The 23,481-nt window shown below is 40.3% G+C and overlaps 1 protein-coding gene across 1 annotated transcript in view; it reads right to left on the bottom strand.

Annotated features, from left to right (window-relative positions):
• ANO3 (anoctamin 3) overlaps positions 1-22,292 on the bottom strand; it is a 124,561-nt gene extending 102,269 nt beyond the window's left edge. Inside the window, 1 exon segment of the mRNA XM_058421013.1 lies at positions 22,162-22,292. Within this exon segment, the coding sequence (XP_058276996.1) occupies positions 22,162-22,207 (46 nt within the window). The 5' untranslated portion in view covers positions 22,208-22,292.
• Positions 22,293-23,481: the final 1,189 nt, after the last annotated feature.

Below are 23,481 nucleotides of genomic sequence, written 5' to 3'. Positions count from 1 at the left end.
CCTTACTTCATGGTTTTTCTGTTCCCCCATTGTCTCAATTTGGATCCCTCACACGACTGGCTGTTCTCCCAATCCCTTCTCCCACTGGTCCATGTGACAACATACCCCCTCCCCACCCCACCCCCCCACCTTAGTTCTCTATATAATCAGGGCACCTGAGGACCTCAAGGTCCTTCAGATGCCTTTCAGTTGCTGGTTCCCAAGAATAAAGGAAGATTGTGGAGGATCTCCTGGACTCCTGTCATCTTTCCTGCACCGCCTAAAAGAAGCTGCTTGGCTGAGCTAGTCCAGCTGCTCTGGCCACTGAAATCACTTACAGCTCTTATGCTAGGTTGCCCTGGCAACCTTCACAAGGGAGCTGACAATCACTCAGGAGTGCTTGTGCCCCTGAGACAAAGAGTGCCTTTTTAAGGTGGCTCATCGCGGAAGGTTGTGGCACCCTGATGACCACCTCTGGCCTCCAGCGGCTTGTGGCACTTTGGTTTGTGTGTTTCTCTTATCAAGAAATGCAGAACTCCATTAGACTGAGGAGAATTCTTTCCAGTTCTGCAGAACAGCACAAGTGCTCTTGGACAGACAAATTAAGTATTTAGTGCCAGGTGAAGGTAGACATGTAAGCTTCCGTTGCCCCAGATGGTGCCATAGAAAGAACTCTGCTTCTTAAAAAAGAGGATGCTGTCTGCCAGCAGAGAACACAGTGGGCACTCGGTTGGCACCCTTGACAAAGCCTTGTTCAGAGCAGAGCAATGCCAAGTATGTCTGTTGTGCTACTTTTAAGGTTTCCAGGGAGTCTCCTTTATAGTTCTTCCCAAATGGACATGTTTATTAGACAAAATTCTACAGTAGTTAGATACAGCAATGGGTAATACAGAATAATACATAAAGACATATTCTTTATAATTGCCCTGAATGGCTTTAATGATCGACTTCTTAAACAGGGATAGGCTGCCAATAACTATGGACCCCACTGCATAGTTATTACTGTTGCCGAAGAGAAATGATTCTTTCATTTATACTGGAGTCAGTATGTGTCGCAAAATGAAATACTGTTACCCAAAGAAATTTATGATAATGCAAATAACACATACTGGCATTTAGTTTTAACCCAAATTTAAGTGACATATATAAAAAAAAAATAGAATATCATTCTTTTATGAGGTAATGCCTCAGTTCAAAAGAAAATTATTCCCTTTTGTTCTCTCTTATTCTGTGTCATTTCAAACTTACTCTGTGTCATTTCAAACAGATTCCTTAATACTATGCTGCTTCTGCATCATTATTGCATGAGTGTAAAAATTTCTCAGGTTGGCGAAAAAGGTTATTAATATTTATGGTTTAATTAGATCCTGCCTTTTTTATTTTAGCACTTCTGCCCAGGAAAGTCTTCTTTCCAAGGGGATTCCTGTTACAGAGGCAAATCTCTACACAGCTCAAAGCCAGAACAGAGAGATGTATTATGTCTCATAGCTGTCTGATAGGCCAGGCAGGAAAGATGGAACTAGAATATGATACGCTTTTCTGGTTTTTAAATTAGTATGCACAATTTAATGCATGCCCAATATTATGCCAATCTAGAAAGACTCCAAATGAAGCAACCTCTCAGAGGCCTTCAGGTTTTGGCCATTAGAAACATAAAGTAAAAATACTGGTAAGCCTCATTTCGTAAAATACAGGTGTCTCCCTTTCAAAGACAGGTATCTGCTAGGGAGGGGCAGGGCCTCTCTAGCAATGGGGAATTCCAATCCCCTCCCTCCAAGTTATTATAATTTAGAAAATTAAAGGGGCTTTTCAGGCAGAGGAAAGGAATAACAGTTCTTTACTAGTTAAGTATAACAAGGCAAACAAACAACAATAACTACAGCATTAATAATAAACAGAACTGGAACCCATCTCGTCACCACTGGACTTCCTACAGGACCATCTCTACTCCACAGAACCACATCTGTTACTCCAGGAGGACTTATTTGGACTGCTTCCAACACCCTGACCACCAGGGTGCCAGGTCGTATCCCTGACTCTGTCAGGGTTTTTTCCAGGATCTTTGTTTGCTTCCTTGCTTGTTTTTTGTACTACTACATTTGTATTTTCCTTTTTTTTTAATATTCCTAGTAAAGAACTGTTACTCCTATTCCCATATCTCTGCTTGAAAGCCCCTAATTGCAAAATTATAATAATTTGGAGGGAAGGGGGTTTACATTCTCCATTCCAAGGGAGGCTCTAGCTTTACCTGGCAGACATCTGTCTTTCAAAACCAAGACGCTCTGATTGGTAGCTGCATTCTATAAACAAAACTTTAATGTAGGATAATTAGTCTATTAAATTCTGAAAAAATATAACCAAGAGATACTTAATAAGGTGTAACAACTTATTTCAGTAACAGCAGAAATTTTTCTAGTTATTTGTAAGACCACCCCACATATAAAGGATATTCAGTTTCATGTATTAGACCTATATTTGACCTTCTTTTTTTTTTATATAAAAGGTAGAATCAAACTGGATAACCACTACCTTCCTTTTATATTCCTACAGAGAATAAAAATACCACAGCAGTATTGTTATTATACTGGCACTCTTTAAAAGTCTTATAATGGCTGGAAAAATTAATCAATCCTTTTCTTGAGAAGAAAAAGAAAACAAGAGACACATTATAAATGTGGCTGAAGAAAACCTACACGGATGAACCCTGTTTCTCTCCAACACTATCAACATGTCCTGAAAGTTCTGGAACCCAAAATTTTAAATGCATTTTTGAGATCATCTTAACTGCCTTTTACATTATGTTGGAAAAGATATTTAAGACGATCAAATGTAACCATAGGTCATCAGGTTCAATACTACTCCTACTGAAAGTTTTAAACGCAGCCGTTTGGATGAGTGTAACATCAAGGCTGGACAGCAGTTACAAGCCGAATGACAGTAAGTCATCATGATAGTATTTTTCAATGTCATGTCCCAACACAAATAACATGGATGACAGCATTGAGCCTCACCTTCATAAATCAATCATGCCTTTGAAGATTGCTTGTAATTAAATACCATCATTTTACTTCAACCTTTTGCAGTTTTAAGTATAGTAAAAAACTGAACACATAAAATTAATTATAAATGCAAGAAACAACCTTCAATCCAGAAGGAGAGCTGGGAAAAGACAAAGGAACTGATGGAATTATCTGAAAGTTCTCAAGGAAAACACACACACATGACAGGACGTTTAGAAATATATTATTAGTTCAATTAATGACTTAAAACACTGCAACCTCGTTTAATAGTTTTCAGAGATGGTAAATTTTTCCTTATAGATCTTGTTAACAGGACCAACATTTTGTGCAAGCTTCAGTTTCTAATCTTTATTTGACAACACCTTATCCATTAGATTAAAAGAAAGCTATTACTTTGACAGTCCATAGATCTTTATACAAGATCACCTCTTTTTTAACTTCTTTTTCTGATGAGCTTTTAGAAAGAATTTCAGTATAGCACTAAAAGAAAGGCTTAATTGAACTCTATAAATATTTCAGCTTTTTTTTTTTGAGTTGACAAGACAGCAGCACTCAACTTTCCAATAGTACTGCATAGCCACAAAGACAAAAGCTTTGAAGTCCATTAGCTGTTTTGGCTACAGGCCTTTCATGGACAATAATTTTTACTTATAAACGGTTGCCCCTTGCAAAAATAAAAATTCCTGAGACACTGTCTCCCAGGAAAAGACTCCAACTTCTGTTCTGAAATGCTTATTGTTGGCCAGTACTCCATTTGGGGAGATATTCAGTACTCACGACTGCTGTAATGCACTCCCCACACCGAGTGAGCATTTCTGTGTAAGGAAAAAGGTTTTGGTTTACCATTGGACATTTTGGGTAGTTTAACTAGAGTTCTGTATCTTTCTTTGTAATTGGCTCAATGCCAAGAGAAAAGCACCTGTTGGACCTTGTCACTGCTCTTCAAATCCTGTACCTCTCCTTATTGTCAGTTTGCCAGTGGAACCCTCCCCAATCATTAAGTAGGCAAGAGCAGAAAACAAAGTTCCACACATTCTTGGGATGTTTTAACAGGTGTATGGGACCTGTCCCTGCACTGTGTTCAGCTTTGATCTTTTGTTTTGTATTAGTTTCTTTATTTTATTAAAACCTTTTGATTTTTCAAGACACACTTGACCATGCCATCTCACTACATGACTTGAGCCATTTCTCATGAGGGGAACATCCTGCATGCCACACCTAATTTCTTTTTATGAAAAAATAACCAAACTTGTTGATCAAGAGAAATCCATTATTGTAGTCTTTTCTTATTTCAGTAAATTTTTTGACGCTGTCTCTCACAGTATCTTCTGGACAAAATGCCCATTCCACAGCTGGATAAACTCATCATGGAATGGGCAAGCAACTGGCTCACAGGCTGGGCACAAGGACCTATACTGAATAGGGTGACAGCAGGCTGGTGAACGTCAGTAGTGGGGTTCCACATGGCTCCACCTTTGGCTCTGCGATCTTCAACATCTTGGTAAAGGACTTGGGAAGAGGAATTGAAGGGATACTAAGTTTACCAATGATACTGAGCTGGGAGAAGCTGTTGACTCCCTTCAAGGTGGAGAAGCACTGCAGAGGCTTGAACAAATTACAGAGATCAGCAATCACCAACTGGATGAAGTTTAACAAGGGAAAATGCTGGATTCTGCACCTGGGATGGGGCAAGCTTGGACGTATGGACAGACTGGGGAAGGAGAGGCTAGTCAACAGCACTGTGGAAAGGGACATGGGAAAGTGCTGGTCAATGGAACGTTGAATATGAGTCAACATTGTGCCCTGGCAGCCTGAAGGGCCAGCCATATCCTGGGGTGCATCAGGCACAGCATTGCCAAGCAGTCAAGGGGGGGTAACTGTCCTACTCTGCTTTGAGCTGCTGCAGCCTCATCTTGAGTCTCATGTGCAGTTTCAGGTGCCGCAATGTTAGAAAACGTCCAAAGGAGGGCTATGAAGATGGCAAAGGGCCTACAGGAATCCACACAGGAAGTGACTGAGGTCATTTGGTCTGTTGAGTCTGGAGAAGACTGAGGCGAGATGTCACTGCAGTCTAAAACTTCCTTGTTAGGGGAAGAAGAGGAACAGACAACCATCTCTTCTTTCTGGGTGACCAGTGACAGGACCTAAGGGGAACAGCACGCAACTGTGTGAGGGGAGGTTTAGGTTGGATATTAGGAAAAGGTTCTTTATCCAGGGGTAGTTAGGCACCAGAATAAGCTCCCCAAGGTAGTGGCCACAGCCTGGCAGCGTTCAGTAAGTTTTTATACAATACCCTCAAGCACATGGTGTGATTTCTGAGGAAAGGCCTGGAGTTGGACTTTGATGATCTTTATAGGTCCCTTCCAGCTGAGAATATTCTATAATTCTATGTATCTAAAAGTTGTAGAAAGTGATTGCAAATTGAAGAACAACATTTTATACTAGCAGATAAGTGATAGAACAAATGGTAACAGTTTTAAACTAAAAGATGAGAGATTTAGATTAGCTGTTAGGAAGAAATTCTTTACTCTGCAGATAATGAGACAATGGAAGAGATTGCCTGGTGTAGTGTTCTGTTTAAATGGTTTATTCCAATTTCCCCCATGTTCTGTATGTTGCTGGTTTACATCAGGAATTGTATACTCCCTTCCTTCCCTACAAGGTTATTCCCTGCCTATAATTCCAGTACCTTTCCTGCCTATCCCCTAAACCCTGCCTATCCTCCCTGTCAGTTATTGTAAACCCTATCTCTTTTCTCTAGAGAGTTCTGTGTCTATTATGTATCCCTCAAAGCCTCACTGGATTTTGTAGCACAATCCCTTCCATACAGTAACCCTATTGGCTTCCCTAGTTGTACTCTCCTCCCCTCTACTCCTCCCCAGTTATTTCCTACTGGTCAATTCCTTGTATCCACTCCTACTGCCTATTCTGAATAAACCCAGTGCACTCTAGCACTCCCTGCCCTTTCTTGTCAGGAACCCTTCACCAATAAACCTGTCAACCTGTCCCTGAGAAAAGGACTCCTTGTATTCCTTCATCCCTATCCTCGTGGCTTACAAGAGTCACAGGAGTGTGCCTTCACTCCATCAGGTTTGGCGTATCCTGAGGCTTTGCCAAGAGAGAGCCATTTCCCTCTCCTGTGGCAACTCCGAGGTGCAGTGCTAGCCAGTAGACCCTGTAGAGTGATAAGGAGCATGCCACAGACTGGAGTTGTAAATATTCTTGCAGCATTCAAGGCTGGATGGGTTTGAGCAACATGGTCTAGTGAAAGGTGTATCTACTCACAGCAGGGAGGTTGGAATGATACTATCTTTAAGACACCTTCCAACCCAAACAATTCTACGATTCTATGATAGTTAAGGTCCATTATATGAAAATACAATTAAAAATCTGTTTGGGGTTTTGGAGGGAAAATAAAGGCATTTAGCTCATGAAGTCTTTAAGGAGTGCTGTTATATCTTATGCATACAGAATTTGGAGAAAATGAAGGCTTCTATTACACTGGGGCCATGTGTTGGCCCCAATAGCTCTTAGTCTTTTAGGCCCCCAGTATGACATGGATTGCCATGTATGCACGTAAGAACTGTTAGTATTGCCCTCCAACAACAACCATATTACCAAGTTTAGGTATATTACCAAGTCAATATGAGTCAGCTAAATTTTCAAAATAGCAGTTTTCGCCTTTTACTACTTCATCCAATTTTCTTCATTTTCTAATAAGGGCCCCAATTCTATTCTTTCCTTAGAGCTGCTTAGAGTTTGAGAACTGCTTTAAGACTTTATTCTCTCATCATCTCCAAAAGGAAATTACTTTTAACGAAACAGATTTTAGTTTATGGATTTTAGAAAGCATCAAAATGGAAAGGAAAAATGCCTTCCCCCCCCACCCCCCGCAAAAACTGTAATGACATTAAATACAAAATGTTGCTTTTAGTACCACATAGTAAGGCAGGACTCACAGAAAATTTAAAATGTTAAAGAATATCATTCATTTTGTACAAAACATGAGACTATCACGATCACTCAAACAAACAAAATAATACACTTTCCTGACAATATCCAAGTTAGTGAGATGTACTTTAAGCATTTTTAAGTGTTTGATTTACAGAAAACTATACTTTTGATCTTTATTGACAAGGCCAGAGAAATACCACTGTAAATAAAGGAACAGTTCAAAGAAGCAGAGTGGTGCTTTTTGCCAAGGGGGTGTACTTACCATGAAAAGCATAATCAAGAAAAGCAAATAGCTTTGAATACTGATTTCATTCTAAAGATTTGTGCAATATCTTTTATAAAGATTATCTCCATGAATATCTTGTCTTACATAAAATAAAGTCTAATTTTAACCAAATAAAATTGGTGCCTGGCTAAGCAATAATACTTCCATCCAAATAAAGTAAAATATTTTTGTCTGTAATTGAACATGGGAATTAGAAAGCTTCAGAACGCTGCTGACTAGGCTAGAAGATCTTAAAAGCTGCTGTAAACATATCTTTCAGAAAGCATTAGAAAACCAGCAAAGCATTCTATTTTCTCCCTGAACCCCACAACATATTAAATCTCTGGAAGGCTAAATATCCTCATTGAAGCAGTCTACTCCCAAGGCCTCATTCTCAGAAATCTTCAGAAAATGCTTTCTCACAGCAGCCTCAGGAGACTGGCACCAGTAGAACAGAGTAGATTTAGCAACATAATGAAGTTGCAGAAAAGGAAGAATGCACAATATTGCCTTTTAATAGACCAAGACAGGGCTTAAATGCACCAAGCATAAAATGAATAGACATCCAGGGTTTTGATCTACATTATAATATTTATTTATTAGCCAAACAAAAGAGGTAACAACTTGAGGGGACAGCCCACACAAAGACACAAAACTCAGGATGGTGGGGTTTCTTTGATGCGTATATCGAAGTGGCATCATTCACTTTTCACCTTAGGAGATTACAGGTCTGATGGCAAACAGCTCCTCTGTGGGAAAGATCAGTTGTGAAATGTCTTTATTCACATTCTGTACCCTGTCATGGTTGATCAGATTAGAAGTCAACAAATTAGAAGTGGGTGACCTAATTCTGATTATAACTGATGCAACAATGAATCACAGAATCACAGAATATGTAAGTTGGAAGAGACCTTCAAGATCATCGAGTCCAACCCATGCCCGAACACCTCAACTAGATCATGCATCGAGTGCCACATCCAGTCTTCTGTTAAACAAATCCAGGGATTGTGACTCCACCATCATCCCAGGCAGACTATTGCAGTACCTTATCACTCTTTCCATGAAAAACTTTTTCCTAACGTCCAACCTGTATTTCCCTTGACGCAGCCTTAGACTGTGTCCTCTCGTTCTGTCAGTTGCTGCCTGGAGAAAGAGACCAACCCCCAGCTGTCTACAACCACCCTTCAGGAAGTTGTAGAGAGTGATAAGGTCACCTCTGAGTCTCCTTTTCTCCAGGCTAAACAGCCCCAGCTCCCTCAGTTGTTCCCCACAGGGCTTGTGTTTCAAGCCCCTCACCAGTCTTGTTGCCTCCTCTGGACGTGCTCAAGCATCTCAACATCCTTCCAAAACTGAGGGGCCCAGAACTGGACATAGCACTCAAGGTGTGGCCTCAGCAGTGCCAAGTACAGGGGAAGAATGACCTCCCTGCTCCTGCTGGCCACACCATTCCTGATACAGGCCAGGATGCCATTGGCCTTCTTGGCCACCAGGGAACACTGCTGGCTCATGTTTAGGCGGCTGTCAACCAGCACTCCCAGGCCTCCTTCTGCCTGGGCACTGTTCAGCCACACCGTCCCCAGCCTATAAGGTTGCAGGGGGTTATTGTGGCAAAAATGCAGGACTCGGCACTTGGTCTTATTAAACTTCATCCTATTGGACTCTGCCCATCCATTCAATCGTTCCAGGTCTCTTTGCAGAGCTTTCCTATCTTCCACTAGATCGACACACACTCCCAGCTTAGCGTCGTCTGCAAATTACTAACAACAGACTCACTACCCTTATCCATGTCATCAATAAAAATATTGAACAGAACAGGCCCCAACACTGATCCCTGGGAGACACCACTGGTGGCTGGCCACCAGCAACTCCATTCACCACCTCTCTCTGAGCCTGGCTGTTCAGCCATTTCTTAACCCAGCAAAGAGTGTTCCTGTCCAAGCCATGGGCTGCCAGCTTTTCCAGGAGTATACTGTGGGAGACAGTGTTGAAGGCCTTGCTGAAGTCCAAAGAGATAACATCCACAGCCCTTCAGGCATCCACCAGACCGGTCACCTGGTCATAAAAGGAGATCAGCTTGGTCAAACATGACCTACCCCTCCTAAACCCGTGCTAGCTGGGCCTGAGACCCCAGCCATCCTCTAAGTTCTGTGTGATGGCACTTAATATAAACTGTTCCATTATTTTGCCAGGTACTGAGGTCAAGCTAACTGATGTCAAGCTAACTCAGGAGGAAGTGAGGACGTGTGAGGGGAAAACAACATGGCATCACCTAGGTCAGTGGAAAAGAAAGAGGGGGAGTAGGTACTTCAAGCATCGGAGCTGAAATTCTTTTGCAAGCCATAATGAGGACTACGGTGAAACAAACTGTCATACTGTGATGCATGAAGTCCACAGAGGATGCAGAGATCCACTTGTAATGATTAGGTGAGCTTTAATGTGCAGAAGGAAATTATGACAGCTGCTTTGTCAAGAACATTTAATAAATTTTATCAAGAATATCTTCAGCCCATGAGAAAAGTGCTCACACTGGAGCAGGTAGATTCCAGAGAAAGCTGTAATCTATACTGAGAGACCCAAAGAGAGAGAGAGAGAGCCCCTACTTCCAGACACAGAGAGAAAAGGCCCTTGCTTCCAAACCAGAGCAGCCTAGCCTAAAAAGACTGCACTCCATGGATAAGTGACCCACAGCACAGCAGTTTTGGTAAGACTGTTTGCCATAGAAGGGACCCCACAGCATAGCAGAAAAAAGACTCTTCTCCCTGAGGGAACAGAAGATGATCTCGAGTGACAAACTGACCAAAACCCCCATGCCCTGTCCTCCTGCACTGAGGGTAGGAAAGAAATAGGGACTAGAGGGGAAAAAGAAGTGTTTTAAAGGCTTATTTTACTTCTCATTATCCTCCTCCAACTCTGTTAATAATAAATTTACTTTATACCTTTAAATTTTAATCTATTTTGCCCTTACAGTGTTTTCTCCCAGTCCTCATCTCAACTCATGAGCCCTTCATCAACTTTTTTTCCCCTCTCCTCTGCTCAACTGTAGCAGAAGAAAGTAAGTGAACAACTTTCATGGGTACCTGACGCTTGGCCAATGTCAAACCAGGACATTCAGCAATTGCTGCACAACACAAAATGTATTGTCATTCAATATTTATATTCCATTTTTAGGAAGAAGCACTTTGTAGTGACTTAGCACAGTATAAAATGACATTCAACTGAATCAGCGAGGAAAACCTTATTTCTACAAAAGATAGGTCACAACCAAAAAAATTAAGACATGAAATGGAAAGTGAAAGGAATGAGAGGGAGGTGTCTTTACAAACAAACTGGGGACCTGCTGGTAGATAAAGCCAGATACCGATAGGCGAGAGAAGCAATGGGGGTAATTATAAATTATATAAATAAATATATATTTATATAAATTATATAAATAAAAAGAACAGAGACACAAAGAAAAAGAAGGGGGAGATGCACATTAGAAGGGGGTCTGTATTAGGCGATTCAGGAAGTCTGTACTTCTCAAGTATCTCAGCCAACAGGGAAAGAGAGGAAAATGCAGCTGGGAAATTAGGATAAAAAGGAGGCTGCACCCCCTAACACTTTGAGAGACCCTATGGGTAATGCCCAACCCTTTATTTGAATAAAGTTACAGAACTCTCCTGTCTCCTTTTTCGACATAAACCTCTGACATCATGGATTAGTTTTCCTGATAAAAGCAAAAGAGCATATGAAAGGTCACATAGCCAAGACCACATTATTACACAATTTCTAGTGGAAACTGTATTAAATAATCACTTAAAAATCAGTAAAAAAATTAATGACAATAGAACCAACAAAATGGTGTTGCCCCTCTCCCCAACAGCCTTTCACTTCTAGAAAACAGTGTATTTCAAATGGAGAGAGAAAAAAGAAAGAGGAAATTACCCTAATGAAGATAAAAGAGGCTAAATTAAACTAAAAGTCTAACTAAATATATTTTTCATGAAAGTATACACTTTGTGGATATTATTGATGAAATCAATGAAATGTTCTGGACAAAACTTCTTATTTGAATTCAGCTGTAATCATTTATTTTTGCATATTAATGCAAAATTACGTAATTATTGTAAGAGTGGTGGTTTGAGGCTACCATTTCCACACTGATAACTGCTTCCTTTTTCTGAAGTAGGGACATATATACCAGATACATAAAATATAAATGGACATTTGGCAGCTTGACAAGCATGCTGGAAAGGAACTAAACAGCTCATAACCATGTACAAATGTACTATTTTAAGGCCCCAGTGTCATGCAAAGTATCACCAGATGAGCGCAGTAGAAGAAACAGTTTCACATATTCAACATATTCACATATTCAAATTTACAAAAATTTGACCTTTTTAGCCACTTATTCCCATCTTGCATCTTCCCATGAAAGGGGTCCAAAAAAATAACACAAAATAACAGACACCTCTCTGTTGTATTCTGCTGGAATGGTTTATTCTTACTTTCCCTACATTTCATGTGCTAATGGTTTACCTCAAATTTTGTATACTCCCTTTTGCTCCCTATACAGTTATTCCACACCCTTTGTTACAGCACCTTCCTTGTCCATCGCCTAAACCCTGCCTAAACTCCCTGTCAGTTACTGTAAAACCTATCCCTTTTATCCAGAAACTTCTGTTATGCATCCTTTGAAACCCCACTGGACTCTGTAACACAATCCCTCCCACAGAATAACCCTACTGGTTTCCCAAATTACACTATCCTCCCCTCTCTTCCTTCACAGTTGTATCCCATTGGTTAATTGTTTATATCAAGCCCTGTTACATCCCCAGCATAAAATCCCGTGCACAGAAGTGCTCTGGGCCTTTTCTTCCCTCGTGGACCCATTCACAATAAACACGTGGAATTACCCAAAAGAAGAAGGTCTCCTCGAATCCTTTGTCCTGGTTCTTGTGGACTCCAAAGGCTAAAGGAGTGTACCTCCACTCCTTCAGGTTCCATGTGTCCTAAGGCTTTGCCACAGGAGCACGGTTCCCCACTCTCGTGGCAGCTCCGGGGTGCTGAGCTGGCGTATTCACCCCTGGAAGCAAGAAGGAATCCACACCTCTCACACTAACCTATCACACACCACACTGCTCCTAATAGCATAGTCTTCTACACAAAATACTGGAAAGTTGAAAAGGAAATTGGAAAGCCTCAGACAGAGTTTAGCATTGGTATAAAAGCTTTTCAAAATTAAAGAGATAGTTATTTTGAAAGCACCTCTCTTTATTTTTTTCCCTTGTTAAAGGGAAAAATGCTGAATAAGCAGTTTAATCCATTACTTGATGCCTTTCTTTGCTTTCTTTCCATTCCAGGCTGCAAGAAATTTGCATTCCTTCTGCTCAGGCAGAAAAGACTGACAGCAAATACCTATGATGGCCATAGGGATGAAATTAATAGATTATACATGAACGAGATGATGGCAGTAGTACGCCCCTAAGGTAACACTCCAGAACCAACATGCCAAAATTGAACATAAATCTACAAGCGGCAACCAAGATGGAAAACAGCCCAGTCAGACTGACAAACAGATCATTGTCACCATGACATGAAAAATCATTTTTCTCTCTAAAGAAAACCCTTCCATTAAAGTACAAGCATTTATGAATGCATATTTCAAAATATTTTTTTTATGCCGCAGCTTAAATACAAGTCAATCTCAGGTTTATTTTCAGGTTTCCTACAACATAAAAAGTTGTAGATGCTCCTTTCCAACACCACAAAAGAACAGAAAGTTTTGATTATTCCCTACCAACACATTATATTTAATTCAAAGTAATATCCTAAAAGGTGTTTGTTTCATGCCTCAGATGTGGACAAACCTCTGAAAGTCCAGGAGATAAAGACCAGGGTAAAAACTTGGAGGTACTATTCTCACCTTGATAGCCTGCTCTCATTATTTTGGAGTATGGCTAAAGTAATCTTATTAATTCCTTTTCATCCACTGTTTATATTTGCTAATGAGATACAGGAGGCATCATTTCTTATTCATAGCTAATCCATTCTTATTAATAGCATAGTCCATAAAATTAAATATAATCACAATCTCCAGTACATCTATTGCAATCCTACTGTTATCAGTGAGGGGCTTCTGTGCAGACTACATTTACTAAACCTTTATGGCAAAGGCTTATTTAAGTTCAAGTATGCTCAAGATAATTATCAAATCAATCACCGTGAATTACCTTTGAGTCCAACCACACTTCAGGAAGGACAGCAGAAATGATAACTACTTTTTTATGACAGACTGGTTTCCCACTCTGTTTTTTTTATTTTATTTAGATGCTGGATTTCTGAAACAGGAACTTCAAAGTCCTGCATATCCTGACAGTGTGAATTATTAACAGCAACATGTTTAAGCATCTTTTTATCATTCATTCATTCCTCTAGACTATCTATGTTTCCGAAAATCCTTCTACTTTTTTTACTGAACTCTGTGTACCAAGGCACTTCACAACAGCAAGCCATGCATTGGTGCTTGCTGAATGAACAGCATCTGCTTATAACAGAAACCTGTTACCTGAAAAATCCTTGCTTTTGTATATTACAAGAATCTTTTGTAGTGGTAGGAAATTGATGATCCTAAAGTATCTTAATTTCTCTCCCCCTGAAGTCATTCCTCCTCTAACAAGTCATTTACAGTCTTCAAATACTTTTCAGTCTGTAGATACCCCCACATCCAGTGAGATCTATTACTTACCCACCCACTGACCATTTCCAGATCTATTTATCAATACACACCCATCTGGATTTTTTTAACTTTTTGCATGTGTGTTTTAAAATTCCTCCCTATTATCTCTCAACTCATTCAAAAATGCTGGAAACTCTTAGAATTGCCTGCTTCTCCCAACATTTTCACTGTTTGATAAGTTTTAAAACAACCACACCAAAATGGAAGCTAAAGGACTGTGTTGGAGGGTTAAGATTTTTTTTTTTTTTCGTTTCTTTTTTTTCTCTCAGGAAATGTTCCCCATTTGCTGCCTAAGAGACGGGAAGAACCGATACTTAAGAGGCAAAGGATGTGGCTGGGAGGAGGAGGAGGGGAAGGGTGCAGTTGGCTACACTCCTAGCTGGGGGCTTTCTTTTGGGAAGTGCAGAGATACTGGGGGGCTGAGGAGGCTGGGCTCAGCTCCTTGCTCTCTCTCACTCTTGGGACCAGAGGGGGACAGTTGTTGCTATCAAGGGGAGAATTCGCCTTTACTGCTTCTCCTGCCATGGGTGAGTCTTTGCTTGTAAGTGGCTGTTGAATTGGGACCTTTTTTCAACATCTGATTTCACTGGAAAGGACCCTCATCATTCAACCAGGTGCCTCAGGGGAAAACCCAGGACCCCGGCCCCCTCCAAGGGATCACCTCCCAGCTGTTTGCAGAAGCACAGCTGCTGCTGCCCAGCACCACTGTTTTCTGCCACTGCTTTGGGTTTCTCGCTACACTTTAACCCTACAACCTGCGCTCACCAGGACACTCCATGGCTCCTGCTACGGCATTTCTGCTACCTCTCATTTACCGCTCCAGGATTTTGCTGGTCCCTGCCATTCCAGCTGCTGCTCCAAGGTTCCTGCTACAGCCCATTTTGCCATCCGGAGGGGCGCTGGGCCTGGCAGCCCCTGAGGGTTTGTAGATAAAGCCCCTTTTCTCTCTCTCCTGCCAGCCCACCCGTATTGCCCACACGCACAGGGGCGGCCGAGCTCGCACCACAGCGCCCCCTGCTGCCACCGCGGGGGAGTCACCGTGCCGGCCCCGCCCAGCCGGGAGCCACCAGCGCCCCTGCCGGCTGTGACCGGAACTGCACCACAGCGGAAAGTGCCGGACAGCTGAGAGAGGGCTGTCACTGGGGTCCTGGCTCTGTTCTTGCTGTTGTTATTTGTTTGCCTTGTTATACATAAATACACAGTAAAGAACTGTTATTCCTTTTCCCATACCTTTGCCTGAAAGCCCTGTAATTTCAAAGTTGCAATTGTTTAGAGAGAAGGGTTTCCATTGCAAGGGAGGTTCCCACCTTCCTTGGGAGACACCTGTGCTTTACAAGACAGAGAACAAAACTGCCCTCCTCTAACAACAGACTTCCTCCTCCCACAAAAACAAAACAAAACAAAACAAAACCACTAATGCTTCATGAAAATTAATTAATTAAAAGCACAAACTCACTTAGTTTAATGAACCAGAAAGATAAGAGAATACAAATATTATATATATTAGATTATAAAGACATACTATTAATGAAGCTACTAAACAGTAAGGAGTAAGAAAATTTTTGAGCAAGAGTAATTCTACTGAATCAGACAAGCAGAAAAATAGAACGTGACATTTAAATATATTCCAACTCCAGAGCTTGCCATCATCACAGGAGCTATCTGGAACATACATGACTAGCTACAATTCTTGTGTAACTGTGAGGTACTTCAAAATTTTTCAATGCAGATTTGAGCAACCTCTAAATTCCTTTGTTTGTGCATCCTTCTTTAGCTAGGGTGCCACGCAGCAATCCAGTAAGAACAACAGACAAGAAGCAACAAAACATGTGAGGCTTTGTTCTATGTTGTTACTAAGAAATAAATCAATGAAAACCATATGAACAGTGGCAAATTGTTGTTCAAAAGGTATTTCCGCATATACTCTTCAAACTGCACTTCCTTTTCCTAAGTTTTGATGGAATCTATTTCAGCAAGCTTTCACGGTATCTTTTTTCCCACTCAGAAGATCCTACCTTTAAGCAGATCAAACAGTTACATAATAGATGTTGCTATTTGCCTGATGTATGAATATTAGACATGACCCAAAAGGAAAACTTAAGGTATCACTTCCTTCAAAACCTCACTTAAATATTCAAATATACTGTGAATTGAACTGTGACCTCACCAGTCAGACAAATGAACAATTCCTCCCTTAAGTAACTGCACTAGCTAAAAGCCCTCACAAGACAGATGATAATCCAAATTAAGGCAGACTCGGGATCTCTATGAAAACAGTGATGAATTTGCAATCATTGTAGCTCAGAGTTGTTAAAACAAATTGCTGTGCACTGCAGTTTGGTTTTGAGTTCACCTGTCTCTGATAAATCATCTACTGTAACATAGTCTGTAGAATATACAGAACTGACCTAACTCCAGACAAGTTTGGTAAAGATTTGTAATCTGGGTAACCACATATACAATGCTTTCTGCAAATGTCATTGCATGTTTGGCTCAACAACACAGACACTCTCTTCAGCTTAGACAGGCCAAAGTAGAAAATAAGTAATCTTCATGTTATTCAGAAAACTTGTGAATTTAGCATATCCACTTTCTGCTATCACACTATGTCTAAAATATGGATGGCTATTTTTTTTTTCATTACTTTCCCAGTTACTACTTAGCCATCTGCATTAATTGCAAAGCAAGGCTCTTTGTATTGTTAGCTAAGACAGTGTTTCAATTTCTCACAGTTGTTGGAACTAAAAAACACCTCTAATCATAAAATATGTTGACTACTGCTGATTTTGCTGCAAGACTTTTCAACAAAAACTGATATATTCAAAACCCTACTACAACAGAATATAAATTCACAGGGCTGTTTCATTTATCATACTCATTTAGCAGATTTCAAAAATGACAAAAAGCAGAATAAATAAACCAAAATATGAAGGCAGATCAGGAACTCTCAATTTTGTGGTGAGACCCAATGAAATATAACTGATGAGGGTTCTAAAGAAAATGAGTGATGGTGAGAGTTGCCTATTTTCACAAGTCTTTATTCAGGAAATTTTAAGAAGTTGTGGAATAGGTACAAGGTTTGTCCACAGATACTACTATACTAAGCTACACTTAAAACAGAATGTGCGAAGTTAATGCACAGACATCTAATCAAAGCACCATCATCTGCAGCCAGATAGAGTTTATGTGACATCCCAAAAATTTCTGATATCCTTAGCTTTCTCACTTAAAATAGTCATACAGTAAAAAAAAAAAAAAACAAACCAAAAACCCCCTTTTTTTTACAGCACTCATGCACCTGCATAATATAAGGTTTAATATGTCACATTTAGTGTTTTCAAAAAGCTCAGTATTTTTTGAAGTTACAACACACAACAGTATAATCTGGGATAAAAAGATACATTATGGGCCCTTCAAAGATGTCTGAGTGAAAAAGATTGAGTCCATCCTAGGCTGAGCACTTGTATCCAGAAAAAGAAGGAAGAGCAAATATAGTCTTATTAAACATTGGACCTTGCCTTTCAGTGCCCTGAAAAAAACATTTTAAGTAACACTGTTAAATACAGTATTTTTTTAAGGAACTGTATTAACAGCTGCATTGCTCTCAGCTTTCAGAGTCAAGATGAGTATGGCTTTGAAATTTTCTGTATATCTTAGTGCTCCTTGGCATGAAAACTGAAGAGCTCAGGCCAGAAAAATTGCTGTATTCACAGACACGAAAACTTGGCCTTTCTGCTGTGGAGAACAGTGGCGAGGGTCACACTCTCCCATAAATTTTTGTGTGACAGAATTCCATCTTCTAGTAATTTCAGCAGTCTCTTCCAATTATTAAGTTTACTATGTTCACTCATGCCACAGAAGCACCAAACCCTTGGAGAAGTCTCCATGAGATTCTTAATCCCAAGTCCAAGTCCCTGAATACTGAAAACTCTGGAGCAATATAAAGTGTGATGTTTACAAAATCTCATTTAAATTCCAATAAATACTAATCAATTTCACAGGTTGTTTTATAAAGAATGCAAATCATTAAGATCTTAAAATCAGATTAAAGCAACCATAATGGAAAGCTCTACTCGTTACAACAACAGTGGTTCTCAAAGTAGCTCAAAGTGATTTAACAAAAAAAAGTCAATTAATCAACAAGCTACCCTGTGAAGGCAGAGCTATTAGAGATTCTCAAGCCAATCCTCAATCCCTCTAAATCACACTACAACTTCAAGTGGCAATATATAAAATGAAACTAAATATTTGGCACAGATGAGAATCGGAATACATCTAGAAATACACCTTTTATGGAGATCCTTGATTTCTTCAGAAGTCTCAATTCAAGCTATTCCAAGATAAATCCCTTGAGAGGCTAAATCAGTACTCTCAAAGACTTAATGTGTATTGAAATTGATGAACTCCCTCCTGCCACATTGAACCCCTTGACCAGAAACATGAGAATCTGCAGTCCACATTCTTAAGTCTCATACACCAAGAAAAAAGCAACTCAATTTAAAAGCACAAACATCTTTTATTTTTCCCAGCATTGAACTCCTTAATTAAAAAGCTTTCATAGAGCTATTTAAAAAATCACACTAGTCAATAAAGGCACCCAGCAAAGTATGCAGGAAACTGTAGTCTGTGTATCAGGGTAAAAGTCCGAGACATTTAAAATTTTAAGCATAGCAATTGCCTTGACCTGCACCTTAAACATAGGTTTATTCAAACCCACCCACTGAGTATCTGTTAAAAGAGCCTCTTGCAAATTAGGTTGCCTCTCTGTCTGAAGAAAATAAGTTTTCAATCGACTCCCCTAATAAAACAAGCAATTGCTCAGCACCTGCCCTACATCTCTTATGGAAAAGACAAGATCTACCGTAAGGCTGCAGTATATTTTTATGCCCTACATGTAAAAGATTATGATTCATAACTAGCTATCTTACCCTGGAATTATTAAACTACAAAGTACTGTTGAGACTATCTTTGCCCTTATCAAAATTGTCTTATTTCTCCTTTATGAATAACTATTAATTACTTACCAGTTTTAAACAAATGTGTATATTAAAGAAGTATATACAGTAATATAGAGTATGTATTACCTATATATTAATCTCTAAGGAAGATGATTATTCTTTTGTAAAGGACGGTTAGGAAGAATCTACTCAATAATAAACATTTCTTTCCCTTTCCTCAATTTCCATAATTCCTCAGAGGCCATAGGCTGCATCACCTTTTGAAAAATTAAAAAGTATAAAGGTATATATTTACTAATTTGATCTATATCTGAGAATATTAATGACAGAAATAACTTCAGAAAAAACAGTTTCTGCCAAAGCAGAGGTTAAAAATAGACAGAAAATACTATACAGATGGCTAAACAGATCTAACACACTGTTGTGCAGAGACACTAATTAGTCTACCTCTAGGACACTCTAGGCTCAATAGACATCTTTGGATACAAATAGAAGAACAAGAATTGTGGGGGTGAAGAAGAATGAGATTCATTTTTCAACCCCTTTTTGTGTCTTTTTATAACATATGTTGAGCTATGCTGCAGGTTTTGAAACTGAGGGTTTCACTCTGCATGCACAATTGGAACAAAGAGCAAGACAAAACGATGGCAGCAGCCTCCTACCCTGAACACCTCCTCACTCTGTCAAGAAGGGAAAGATAAATTAAAGAAAAACAACACCAAAATTCTAAATAGTAACAAATCCTCAAGATATTTTTTTCTTTCTTTCTTTGTTTTCTCCTTCCTGTTGAAGACTCCTAGACACTCGAGAGACTGGAAAACTTAGTCTTATTCCTCCAAACCTTGTAAAAACAGTTTTGGTACTGAAACCACAACTTCTCAGCTAGAACAAAGTGCCCAGAGTAGGTAAGAGGAAAAAATAATGCTCTCTGCCCCATATTGTCTTCCATTTTAAAAATTATTCCTCTTTAGCAAGTGAGTTTGAGTATTATGTTACCTGGCAATAAGTAGGTTCTGTTTCTGAAGACTTTAAAATAATTTTCCATTTGTTTTCAGGAACTATGAGATTTGCTGATGTATATTTTTCATATATGATTGAGAATCCACACAAAAATAATGCCCTGTCAATACCCCCGCCTCGCCCCCCTCAAAAAAAATGAAGCTTGGTCTTAATGCAAGTGACGCATACAAGGCACAGCTGTGATGGGCATTTGGCCATTTCATGAAGATTACCACTGATTCTGTAAAGAAAGGGAATTTAGGGCACTATTTTGTGAGCAGCTGGAAAACAACGCATTTAGTCAAAATCTCAGCAACAGTATGCTAGAAATTACAGTAAGCAAAATACTAAATTTTAAATAAGGACTGATATAAAGTACTAAATTAAAAGAAAAAAATACACAATGTTTTTTGTTTCTGAGATCAGTGTCTGTGAACTTCAGAGTTCAGCTTCTTCTCAATACCTCGTGATAAGATGACAAATTCTTGTTTATGATTTATATTTGCTTAGTTTTGCTGCAGCCTTTTGATTCATACTGTCCTCTGCCATTCCTAAAAGCTTTAGGTTGAGAAAAACAGACTGAACTCAGGTACATTTTGTACAAAGCACACTGCATTTGAGAAGTCTGAGAGAGCAACAGTCATGTTAGTCAATACTGTACAGGTTACATAGCTCCATAAAAGCATCCTCTCCTTTGCAAAGCCTGATGACTGGCAAAGCCTGATGATCTTCTGAAAAAGTAACTGGCAAAACTCACTTAGTTTTTACAAAGTTTTATGACTTGCGCAAACATAGTTTCATAAATCACAAGTCAAAGAACTTGAACATAGTTCAGGTTGAACTAGAACACCCAAAGTTAGTTTTGGGGTAGGTTTTTGAAAGATCATAGAACAGCTGCATTTCTTCTGAAGGGCCATGACAATGATTCTGGAGCTTGCTAATCATTGCTGTAATGTAAGAAATACTGTCTTATGAAAAAGTAAGGACTAATTAATAGTGTGGCTTCAAGGCTTCTAATACTTTTATAACTGTTGACTTGACATTTGAAAAAATGTTTTTATACTAATTAATTACCTTTGAACTTGACCAAACTAGACTTTCTACAGTCTGAGATAGCGCCACTCATTACTGCACACAAGACTGGCATTAAATGCAAAACCTCTATAGCAAGGAAGTAAATTTATTACGGGATTACCAGAATGGAAAAAGTGCTTTGAATTATTTATTTTCAACTAACGAGTCAAAGAAAAGAACTTGAGTGAGGCAAAATCCAATAAGTAACCTCATGATTTATGTATAAAGAATACCATTTCCTATCATAATTTACGGCATATTGCATTATAAGAATAATTTTTTAAAAAGTTTGTCAATGACTGAACGAGAACAAGGTGAGAGAAATCTTGGTTCATCTGATCCAAAGTAGAATTACAGAGAAAAAATATAGTAAAAATACTGGTTCCGTGATCAAGAAAAAATAAAAGTTGATTGAGCGAATTATCTTTTTTCTAACATGAACACAATACAAGTTTTATAGTGATGGCAATCACAGAAATTCACTTTTACATTTGCTGATCAGCAAAGAGCTTCTGTTTGACAATTAAATTCCCAGACGAAAAAAACAATACATAGATTGAACCTAAGTTGCATCTGGGCTTGTAACACCAGAGCCCTGCTCACAATTACAGTCAATATTCTTCCTCTACTTTCGTACCTGGATAACAGGATGATAGGAAGACTTAAAAACTAAAACAAACCTAGTAACAACTGCAGTGGACTCCGGAGGGTGAACGAACTGTCTATATCCCGCGTATAGGCATCTTTAGAGTAATTTGTGCAACAGCTGCGAACCAAAACAGCACCGCCTTGCAGGAAGAAAAAACTGAGGCGGGGCGGGGCCGGCGTGGGGTCGAGGCCGGCCCGGGACCCCTCTGCCCGCAGTACCTGCGGCGCGGACAGGTCTGTGGCGCGGCCCGGCCCGGCCCGGCCCACTGCACGCCACCGGGCGTCCGCCCCTCCACTGCAGCCGCATTATTTGACACCCAGCAGAGCATCCGATAGCATCACTGCGCCTCCAGAGCGGGAGTCCGCATACCAACACCCGCGGTCACGAGTGTAGGCACGCACACAGAACGCGTCTGGCACCCACGGGGCGATACGGCACGGAAACCGCGGCGAGACCCGTGTGCCCCCTCCCTATGCACCCGCAGAGCGGGGAGATGCGCGGGGCCTCGCGATGACCGCCGTGGGCACAGCGCTGTCTGTACTCACCTTTCTGCTGGCGAAAGGACTGGATGGAGCCAGAATGATGAACCATCCCGGCGGATGAGCAGCCTCCGAGCCGCCAGCCTGCCGGCTGTGGCGGCGGGGGGTGGGAGCCCAGCGGTGCGGCCCGGCCCGGCCCGGCCCGGCCTGCCGCGCAGCGGAGGCCGAGGGAATGGCGCCGGCAGCGCCTGGCGGAGGGAGGCGGTTACGCCGGGCCCGAAGCGGCGAGGGGCGGGCGCGGAGCCGGCGGCTGTCGCTCCGTCCGCGCCCCGGGGAAGGGAGCTGTGTCAGCGGGTAGCGGCGGGAGTCCGTGTGGACCCCACTGAGGAGGAGCGCTGGCCCCAGCCCCGTTACGTCTTGGCTGTGTTATTCGTATTGTCTTCCTGTACCCTTGTCTCCCTCTGGAAGACATCAGGTGTTCCTGTTGAGGTGAAGGGCAGCGAAGTAAAAATTGCACCTCTTTTACACAGTTACAACTGCATTTAAATCTCAATGTTGTACGTTCGCATTACATCACCTCTATCCCTGTCGTTGCACCATGTCCCTAAGTTGCATCACCAGCTTTATTTCTAGGTATTCTATAAAACTTAAGAGTCTCAAACTTACTGCAGATAATTTTTTTGCGTAAAGATACTAAATTGCACATTCAAGACTGATGTGGCCCATTTCTATGCTATTTGTATTACAATTTCCCCTTTCTCTACAGTGTATGCCAAGCGGCTCATTCCAGACAACAGAAGATTCAAACTCAAAGGTTTTTATTCTTTCCTTTTTGCTCTCTGCTCACATTATTCTCTCTGGATTCTGAATAAGTGATTTATGAATTATGAATTATGATAGTATCATTGAATTCCTGTAGAATATTTTGAGTTTAATTTTTTTTTTTTCTACCACAATAATATGGGGATTTTGGTCCTCCTAAATTCATTCAGTCAAATATTCTAGCCTGGATCTAGCAGTATCTATATCCTCATCTCCATTTAGGGATACAAACATTATTTACTCATCAGAAGTTAATTCAATCACCTAACTAGCACAGGTTACTACAGCTTTCCTTCAAAGTTTGTGGCGCTATTTGTGTGCTGTCAGATTTTTTTTTTTTTTTTTTTGACAGTAAAGGCAGAACTTCCCCATAACTGTCTGGGCTTGTTGTACCCATCTGATAAAAAAATTAAATAATTGCCACCCCTTACTAGAGGCCAGTCTTTACTATAAAGTTGTACTTCTTTGTCTGTATCAGTGTAGTTAAACAACCAAGGTGGGTGCACACTTTTTATTTTTGTGTAAGAATTTTTTTCCACTATGGAAACATATTAAACAACCATA

The sequence above is a fragment of the Hirundo rustica genome, chromosome 6 (genome assembly GCF_015227805.2).
Source record: "Hirundo rustica isolate bHirRus1 chromosome 6, bHirRus1.pri.v3, whole genome shotgun sequence".
NCBI classification, from domain to species: Eukaryota; Metazoa; Chordata; class Aves; order Passeriformes; family Hirundinidae; genus Hirundo; species Hirundo rustica.
Note: the sequence above shows the minus strand (reverse complement) of the source record. Positions and strands in the feature narration are given on the sequence as shown.